This window comes from Rhamphochromis longiceps, linkage group LG14, assembly GCF_057381845.1.
Source record: "Rhamphochromis longiceps isolate RC_006_pf linkage group LG14, R_longiceps_female_GT1.1, whole genome shotgun sequence".
In the NCBI taxonomy this organism is placed as follows: Eukaryota; Metazoa; Chordata; class Actinopteri; order Cichliformes; family Cichlidae; genus Rhamphochromis; species Rhamphochromis longiceps.
This window is the reverse complement of record NC_140570.1, coordinates 36,501,148-36,511,250: the sequence shown is the minus strand read 5'-3', so window position 1 is coordinate 36,511,250 and position 10,103 is coordinate 36,501,148. Positions and strand designations below refer to the sequence as shown.

The following is a 10,103-nucleotide window of genomic DNA, read 5'->3' as shown; positions in this document are numbered from 1 at the left end:
CATTGCATTGTAGTATTATTTGGAACTACCAAAGAGAAAGAAACAAACAAAAAAGGCCAACCTCATCCTCTTCTTTGCCTTCCTCTCAACTGCTGCTCCTCTGGCTTCCTCTACTTCAACTTTTGGACTTTTCCTTTGTTTGAATTTGGGAAGAGAAAACTCTACATCACTCATCTCCAGCCTGGGAGGTGTTCCCTCTACCACCAGCTCCTCTCTTCGCTTCTCTTTTAGCCTTTTCAGACCAAAACGTCCACCTCGTTTCTTCTGAGTCTTGAATGGTTTGGTCCCCTTCACACTCTGAAAGAAACACGTGTGACAAGAGCATCAGTCAACAACATTTAAAGACCTGCATCTATCTGTACTAGTTGATCACTCACAATATATTTTTTCAGCACAATGGCTTTCAGGATTAAAAGTGATTACAATAAATTGATAAAGCTACTTTACCATTTTGCCCATCTTGACTTTGGGACCTTTGACCTCCACACTGGGAACCTTTGGGCGCACGCTGCCATCCGCTCCAGGGATGGTTCGCTTAAGCTGGAAGCTGACCCTATATGGCTCTGCGCACTGAAGGATTTTTAAAGCGTCTTCATACCTCACATTGTCAAAGTAGACTTTGGCACTTAGCAGCTGGTCACCTTCATACAGAAAAACAGTATGAACAATATATTCATGTACATCAGTTTGTGATGTATATTTAGTATAGGATGCATTTAGTGGAAAAAGTAGAAAAAGTAAAAGTGATTTATTAAATAAAGTTTGATTAGAGACACAGTTAAGCATTTTGCAATTTTGCACAATTTTAAAAAGTTTAAATTTGTTCAGAATTGAACAGCAGAAATGAGGCTTTCTTGTCGGAAGTAAGCAAAAAACCCCAAAACAAACCAAAACGAAAAAAAAAAAAACAAGCAAACAGCGGCCGACACCTAAGACTGGTGGGTAAGTAAGCGACTAATGCAGAAAACAGAGATTTTTAAATGGGAAACTGTTCTTGAAGTGAGTCAGGAAGTGTGATTTTTATCGTGGTGGAAGCAAAACAGCAAAAGTAAGAGGAAATTCGTGACGATGTTTATGTGAAGCGAAATGTGAAGCGTAGTTTGGATCTTCTTTTGCTGCTGGTTCAGTCAGTATTGTTTGGAGAGAGATAAAACCTGCAGCTTCAGAATCTAGCACAAAAAGCACAGAAACACAAAGCGCCCGCCGACGCTTCAAAATCAGTGAGCAGTCGGCTTTCAGCCCCGACGGCGTGTCCGTGTCTGCGTATGTGCTGTCGGGTGAAAAGGCGACATCTCACTGATTCAGATGCGTTGGGTTGTGTTTGTGTTTACGTCTTCGTGCAGAATCCGTGTACCTGCTCTCATTTACTGTTTCAGCTGTTTGGTGGTTGTAGAAATTTTGTGAGGTTTAACCTGAGATTCTGGCGTTTCGGGCAAAATAAATTTATATTTAAAAATCGATTCAGGATTTTAATGAATCGATATCACGTTATCCAAGCCAGAATCGTTTTTAATCGATAAATCGATAATCACCCCCCCCCTTAATGACAATGTCATCAGAATAAATGCATTTAAAAAAAAGTGGGTTAGAGTTTGTTAACTCTTTGGAAATTGCAGACTCCCTGATGAGTCAGGAAGTGTTTAATCAATATTTGAAGATTTTTACAAAAATTCTGCAAAATTCTGCAACAAAAATAGGCGTCAACTGTTGTTGGAATTTGTAGATTTCCACCTTCTGGGTCAAGACTTGTCCTATTATCTTTTATTGATATCATGTTACATTAGATTTTTTCCCCTTTTAACTTCAACTTAATTTCACCTTAATTTTATTTGCTTTATTTGGCCCCAACTTTTTGGCTTTTTGTTTCATATTTCATTATATTACTGAAGCAATTCATGAACTCTATTTTTAAAGGTGGGATATAAACAAAGCTGATATGAAATAAAATGAGAACAGATGATGTGGAAAATGTAATATTGGGCTTTCCCCCCAAATAATAAAGTTTTCTGTGCAAACTCCTTAAAAGAAGTCTAAATATCTTTTTAATTACCTTTTAAATCTTATATAAATGTTATGTATGTTAGTAGTGCTTTCTAAATGAATCAGGTGTGCTTGCAGGCACCTTGCTGTAGACTGAGGTGTTTAGCAGCTGGAGAGTCTTTGAGGACGTCTTTTACAAAGATCCCTCGTTCTCCTCCACCAGTCACACTGTAGCCGCTGGCTCCAGCCCCTGCCTCTGTCTCCACCACAATCTCCACAGATTTAGAGGCTTCCTCCACACTCTGCGACACACAGACACCAACACAAAACTTCGGTTATCCACGAGATTCTTTTTTTGTTTTATTATTACCAATACTAGTTTAGTAATAGCAAAAATATAGTTAAACACAAAATACTAGTCATTATTTCAGTCTTTTAAAAGAAGTTAGTCAGTGCATAAATCCTGTGGTTTGTCAGCCTGCATCACACTACTGCATCAGAATTGAATAGCAGGTCAAAAGCAAGTAAAAAATTGCTAAAACGACTTTTCGGTCTTGAATTTTAATTATTTTTGGGCTCCAATGCTGAGTAAAATTTTGCACTTGTTTGAGTAGGTGCATGTTTTACTGTACTGTTCTCAACTTTACTTCAAAGTTCATTTTATCCATGAAGCTGTCGCAGAAGAAAGGTCATTCTATTCTTAGACTACATTCACTTTTCCACAGGCTGAAGAGAGGAAGTAAAATGCAGGAAAAAGTTAACAGTTTTCTGTGTTTAGCTGTGCATCACCTGGCACATTACAGCTTTAAGCCATTGATACATAGAAAGGTAACATATTTCAGCCTGAAAAGTCAGACTTCTGCTTACTGTCTGTTCATTTGCTGGCTCAGAGTCCATCTCTGGTTGGGCCAGCTGGCAGGTCGACTCTCTCAGATGACTTCTCTTCTGGCTCAGTACCTGCTTCAGCTCGGCATGGAGCTTCTCCTTCTGCACCTGCAACAGCACAGATGACAGGGGTTGAGGTGCCATATCATGATGCAGCAAAAAAAGAAGAAAGAAAAACACCAAAGTGGATTTGTTATGCTTTTCCTTGTTTTCTTAGTTTGTTATTTATGTTTTTTGTTTTCATGTGCTTTGAACTTCAAATTCTTACTTCCAGGTTCTGTTTGTAAGTTGTCACTTGCATTCCCTTCCTCCCTGCATCCTCCGATGTGTGAAAGTTCAAATCTCTACATCTCCCGTGTCAGTTATTGTCACTCACTTCCTGATTTATTTTGGTAGTTCAACTGTGCTCTTAGATGGAAGGAGAAGCGTTTCCATCTACCTGACATCTGCCTTCATGTGTAGAAACAGTCTGTCTTTATTCTAGCCTTTGTTGTCCTTTCAGCATAAGTCTCTGTAGTCCTGTTTATAGCCTTTTGGGAACCAGCTTCATATAATCTTGGATTACACTTTATTTTTTCCCTTCCTGGACTAAAGCTATCAGCTTTGGAATAAAGCTTACCTTTTGTTTGTCAGCCAACAAACAAACATTTGTTTGTCTGTTGCTTAAACTTTGCAGTTCATGACACTCTACTGTATATCCCAAATTTTGCCTTCAGAGTGCCTTAAATCTTCAGTTTTAGACATTTTTCTCACGGCATTTTAGACCCACCACCTTTTCAAACTACTAGTTAACTTCTGGCAGCCATAATAAGAAAGCTGACTCAAAGTGTGAGGGCTTAAAATGACTTATCATGCATAGCTACTTCAGTAATGGAAAGAATAATTGTGTAAATCTTTGACATAAATATAGTTTAACATAATGAAGATAAAAATAGATATATTTTCAGCAGTTTATTGTGTTACTTTCAAGCCTTTGGAAAAAATAAAGGACAAAACTGTAAAATAACTGAAAGCTAAAAGATAACTAATATTATTGTTTAATGTAATACCTGTAGATGGTAATCAAGGAAAATAAACTTAAAATCAATGAAATTTTAAATAAAGAAAAAAACCTTAATTAATTGGATACATTTGTTATAAGGCACCCACTTTTGTTTTTGTATAGACTGTCTTGTTAATTGATAATTACATAAGAATGCAAATTTACAACATTACACATCTAAATGTGAAAAATAAGAACTGAATTTTAATTACATGCATTGTTCAAACTACATATTTAACCATGTAACTAAAAATATCACCTAGCTAATATTCAAATAATTTTGGCTAATTGATCCCGCCCCCCCGTCCTTCCAGCTGTTGTTGTTCCCACATGATAACAAGATATATCCCATTCACCTTGTTAGCAATGCAGACAAATGGGCACAAAATAACTGCAACCAGTATGTGTTACTGTCTGGTCCCATCCAACAGCAACCGCCTTTTGCAAAATCCTCCTAAAAGTCCTCCTTCTAAAGTTGCTAACATTCTAGTTTGTGCGTTGGGGTGTTTACAGAGTCCCAGCACCTGCACTGTCACTTCAGCTTCATCATATTTAGACATTTTGTTGTTCATTTTGCGTCCAGTGGCTGGCGGTCACCTGCTGCCGCATGAAAAGACTGTGGAGTGACATTCCTGCTGAGCTGGGAGAAATGAGAGCTTGTTTACGTGTGGGACAATGACCTCAGCATATCTGTCCTGGGCTATTGTATTCCAGTTTGAATGGTCCTGGTTAGTGTCCAGGTCAGGAGGTCAGTCACCTCTCTGCTCTGAATATATCTATATACCAACATAGTTTTTTTTAAATAGACATTTTCTGAACGTGAGTGGAGCTGCGATGGCTTTGATCCAAATCAAGGAAATCATAAACAAATATGAACCTAGCTAATAAAATTAGTGTTACTTAAAAACTCCCAGAGAGCAGCCATTTGGCTTTTCTACCTTTAAAACCCGGAGAGCAGCCAAATGGCTGGTAGGCTTTTAGCTAAGCTTTAGCTTCAGCCAAGTGGAAGCTAAATTGGCTAGTCATTCATATGTATATTAGGTTGTTACCTGGGAATTCTGGAGGGAGGGGAGTGGGGGTGTGTGATTGAGGGGGTGGGGGAGCTGCTAAAAGCTGTGAACTTCCTTTTGTGTTTCATCTTGATGCATTCTCAATCATCCAGGGAAATAAATCTCCAAAAGTCACCAACTTGGAGTGTTTCAGTTTGCCATCTTAGGGAGAAATCAACACACATGGGTGTATGTCCTTTGTTGCTGAGATTTATTGATAAAAACAGTACAAAAAACCAACCATTTGTACACATATTTACAAATGGCCTGCTGAGTGGTGCATGGAGCATGTTCATTGGTTCATGGACCTCCCTGAACTAATGGCATTTATTGCAATTGTCATCTTGCGGGGGGTTAACAGGGTTCCATCTCTAAATGACTGCTGGTCAGCAAACCTGGGAAACCCACAGATAATTGGAACTATGGCACGAAACCGCTTCCAAGACATCATGCAACACCTACGCTTTGATGACAAGTCCACCCGCAGTGATCGAGCAAAGACTGATAAGTTCGCTGCAATTTCCAGTGTGTGGGGATCATTTGTCACCAACTGCATCACGTGCTACAACCCTGGTCTACATATCACCGTTGATGAACAGCTTTTCCCATCAAAGACTCGGTGCTGTTTCCTGCAGTATATTGCAAGTAAACCTGACAAGTTTGGGATCAAGTTTTGGGTGGCTTGCGACCTAAAATCCAAGTACATTTGCAATGTCTTCCCATATCTTGGCAAGGACCCCAATCGTCCCACTGGGGAGAGACTTTCTGAAAATGTAGTAATGAGGCTGATGGAACCATTCCTAGACAAGGGCAGAAATGTTACCACGGACAATTTTTTCACATCGCTTTCACTTGCGCAAAAACTTCTTAGACGGAAAACCACCATCCTCGGCACAGTCAACAAGATTCGCAGGGAAATTCCTCAATCCACTCAAACCCCCACTCCCCTCCCTCCAGAATTCCCAGGTAACAACCTAATATACATATGAATGACTAGCCAATTTAGCTTCCACTTGGCTGAAGCTAAAGCTTAGCTAAAAGCCTACCAGCCATTTGGCTGCTCTCCAGGTTTTAAAGGTAGAAAGGTAGAAGCCTGGGGATGCTACTGTTAACTGAAATAAAGCAAAAACTAACTAAACTGATACTGTGTATAAGCTAAATAAATAAAGATTTTTTGTTTTTTTGGTTAAATTTATAACACTAGCATTGAGAATCTGATATTTACATGACTGATCAGAACCCTTTACACACACAGAAAGCTCCACAGCTGAAAAACGTTAATATTTAAATGGCTGTCAGTTCCTTCAGCAGCCACTAAAGGCTGGCTCCAAAGGTAAATCAATTCCCGCTAATCAAATTTAATTCAATTTATTTTTATTTATATAGAGCCACATCACAACAGCAATTACTGCAAGGTACGTTATTTTGTACGGTAAAGACCAATTCTGTAAAATTCATAAAGCTAGTGTAAAATATTGCCTGGTAGGAAGTGGCATTTGTTATACTGATCACAATAAGATGGATTACCTAAAAGTCTTTTCAGATACACTTTAACCTCCTAAGACCCGAACTCTTCCACAGCATGCATTTTTAATTTCTCTTTGATATTTGGGCTGATTGGGACCTGATGAATGTAAAAACAAAGAATTACTAAAAAAATTTTTTTACCCAATTTTTGTTTCTGAGAAAAATGAGAGCCACTTATGAGGATATTCGTTTAAAATTTCGATAGAACAGTAGCAGCATAAAGTCCTCATAAGTGGATATCAGGCCCTTGTAGAGCAAAATTGAGTATTTTGGTCTAAATAACCCAAAATGTGATGTCCACATATGTGGACGCCAGGTCCTAGGAGGTTAAAATGACCCAATGTTTTTACCTTTTATGAAAAATGGATGAAAAAGATGATTTGTCAGCGCTGTTGCTTTTCAGACAACCTTTTTTTTTTTTCTTTATTGACAATTAGATTTGTAAACACCTTTATTCTGACACATGGATGCATGGCAGTAAAACTCAGTTTATGCATGAAACCTTCATGTGCATCCTATCATTGCAGGTCATTTTCTGTGTCTCACCACTCTCTCAGGGCTCTCCTGTTCCTCTGTGGAGCCGCTGTGGTGAGGGTTGCGCTGGGGGGCGGAGGGGGATCTGGAAGACGGGGGTGACCGCCTCTTATCTTTTACCTGCCCAGACAACAGAAAGTGAGATGTTTGAGCGCGTGAGGCAGCAGTTTCTGGTGGTTTTACCCTTTAACTCAATTAATAAGATTATTTTGGGCCTGTGAACAGCTCTGCAGTGGAAGCTGTGGGAAAAATCTTAAGAACAGGGAGACGTATGTTTTAAATTTTAACACATATTGACATTTCTTTCTCTGCTGCTCCAGTGAAGCTGTTTAACAGAGGAAAACTGTACTGGGAATCTCCCAGATGTGAAAAATGTAAGCTACAGTGTGCATGTCCAGCTCAGCAAACGTCCTCTGCATGAGTAAAATAAGATTTACAGTACAAGCTGTAGTCTTGTTACGTTTCTGACTCTGTGTGCTAGTCATGCTTCAGTACCATCCAGTATCAGGATGAAAATCACAGTATTAAAAAGTGATGCAGGTTTTATTGCAAACAGTATTTGCAAAATACAGAAGCATTGTGAAATTTTTTTTCTGAAGCAGCTACATTTTTAATGTCCCCCAGATGACTGGTGATCCTGTTGTTTGCATTGGCTGTGTTCTCCTATTGAAGCAGGTTTTTCAGAGACAGCTGCAAGAAAAGATGAAGGTATTTTCTTTCAGGTGACTGTTAACCACTATAAATTGAATTATGAAATAAACTCTTTGTGATCTACTTTATAATTTCATTTTTTCTGATTAAATCCACCACGACATATTGTTGTTATTCTGCTGCTGCCTCTAATTTGCAAAGAATATTTTTTCTTGGACTGAAACGGTGTTTCTCCCCAAGACTAATTTTAGACTAAGTCAAAGTTAAAAATGGGGGCATTTACCTCTCGCCCCCTTTTCTAGAGGAAGCACACCATGTCCAACCCTCCTATATCTCCTTCCTCTGCTTGTGACATGAACTCTTGCACAGATGATCTTGTCAAAACATTATGTTCCAACACTTTGACAGTGTAACCTCTGACACAAACTATAAATTCCCAGCACACAGTGAAAGCTGAATGCCTGTGATAATAGATCTTATAATTGTTCCCATTAGAAGAATTCAGTTTGAAACCATTTTGCTTACCAAATGTAATATTCCTGAAAGCTGTCTTACCATGCTCATGTCTTTAGTGCTCACCCCGCAAGCTGCTTGTTCAAAGATATATAAATACACACATTTCCTCTCACAGAAACACAGCAGTGAGCAGGCATAAAACTTAAAGCTGTAATGACTTAGTGCTCTGTTTATGAGGTGCTACGCCACTAGAGATAATGTGCAGCTCGCTTCATAAAGTGCAATAATGCACTACATTTAAAATAGATTTGATTAGAGCAAATGAACAGCCACAGTAAAATACACGGCTGTGCAACATGACAAACAGTCACGTCTGTCGACGCTCGTTTCAGTTAAACAGCAGTCGCATAAAAGAATCGCTCCACTGACTGAAAGTGTCCCCTGGGTACTTAGAGCTGAAATGCTGCATGTTTTTTATAGTTACAGAATTATTATTATTATTATTATTATTATTATTATTATTATTATATACAGTCAAATGGAAATTGCTCAACTTTTTTCTTTGTGTATTGGGATAAGCAAACAGTTGATTCTTGGTCAAACACTGCAGTTACTTAATTAAACAGTAATATACTATTTTTGTTTTTTATGTTGTAATCTAAAGGCGACCTGTTCAGCTCATTTCCAGTATCGGATTTTTGTTGTTGGACAAAAAGTCACATTGCATGATTTTTTGTGCAAAATCACCATTATTTATTTAAGACTGATTCCTTGGTTTCCTTTTTAAGGTCAGCTTTCTTCTGATTTGCTGCTTCTTGTAAACAGTGGGTTTAAATGGCAGGTGGGCGGGACATCTGTGGTGACAGCCACAGCTGTTTGCCTGATATGACCACATGCCTTCACTATGACATCATACAAATCCAAAAGCAGAAAAAAAATGCATGAAACTGAGCATTTGGTGGAGTCTGAATTATTATTATTTTTACTTAATGTTTGAGTTTCTGGTGGCCGTGTTTCACATGATCATCGACATTGTGGACAGAAAACAAGAAAAGGGTATATAAAAAAAAAAACAACAACCCAAAACTGTCTAATGGAGAAGTGAATATTCCTTATATTTATCATGCCTAAAAATCTATATAACTTTAAAATCACAATAACCTTTATGTATGAGATTATTTGCCACTGATTAGGGAATGATCTGTTTAAATCTCTTGCATCTCAGCTCTGTATTTTTAAGAATTCATGAATTTATGCCAAGATCTAAAGAAAGTCTGGTACAGGTTTTTAAACCTTTTTGACACCAGGGACCCTTTCGTGCACATAGATATCATGAATTAGTTGCCATTTCTGTCTCTAAATGAAGGATGCATGTGCACTTTTAAAACCTAAACATGATAATTTCTGCATGCACCAAGATAGTTTAGCTTTTGTTTGGTTGTTTATGTGCAGATCTGCACATTTTAAAGTGACAGCTCAGTTTGTACATTTATTTATTTAGAGTAAATTCCAAATTTCATTCATGCAGGTAACTCTTGGTACTGTTCGTATCAAACATTTTCTCTGTAACACCTGTAACATGACTTATGGGTGTGTTTGCATGAGCAGGAAGAAGGCTGTGTACTTACGGCTGGATCTCTGGTCTGGTTGAAAACATGGCTGTCCTCTTGGTCTCTGTCTAAAACATTAAAAGAAAACAACTCCTTGTTAATTTGTTAATTCATTGATTATCAATCAGTGATGAACAGAATGTCTTTGGTATTATCTTTAGATACGGAGCATGTTAGTGATTTGTTGAGCGGCATAAAGAATGAGAGTGGAAGGACATTTCCTGAATTTATTCAGCCAATTTTCCTGCATTTGAAAGACGATAAACAAGGAAGAATGCAATTGTGCAATTACCTCAAGTTTCGTTAGAAAAAAAATGAAGATGGTTCAGAGGTGAGTTCATTTTCATGTATAAATCAAAAGCAATGAAA

General features: G+C 38.1%; 1 protein-coding gene across 6 annotated transcripts in view; it reads right to left on the bottom strand.

The window, feature by feature from the left end:
* The window catches only part of prx (periaxin), a 45,738-nt gene that overhangs the window by 17,760 nt on the left and 17,875 nt on the right, over positions 1–10,103 (bottom strand). For all 6 annotated transcript variants that reach the window (XM_085381053.1, XM_085381058.1, XM_085381057.1 and 3 more), the window contains exons 2-7: positions 9,753–9,802; positions 7,030–7,137; positions 2,848–2,973; positions 2,123–2,282; positions 448–641; positions 62–297 (exon numbers count right to left, since the gene is read on the bottom strand). In XM_085381053.1, the coding sequence (XP_085237179.1) occupies positions 62–297; positions 448–641; positions 2,123–2,282; positions 2,848–2,877 (620 nt within the window). In that variant the 5' untranslated portion in view covers positions 2,878–2,973; positions 7,030–7,137; positions 9,753–9,802. The remainder of the gene's footprint in view (positions 1–61; positions 298–447; positions 642–2,122; positions 2,283–2,847; positions 2,974–7,029; positions 7,138–9,752; positions 9,803–10,103) is intronic.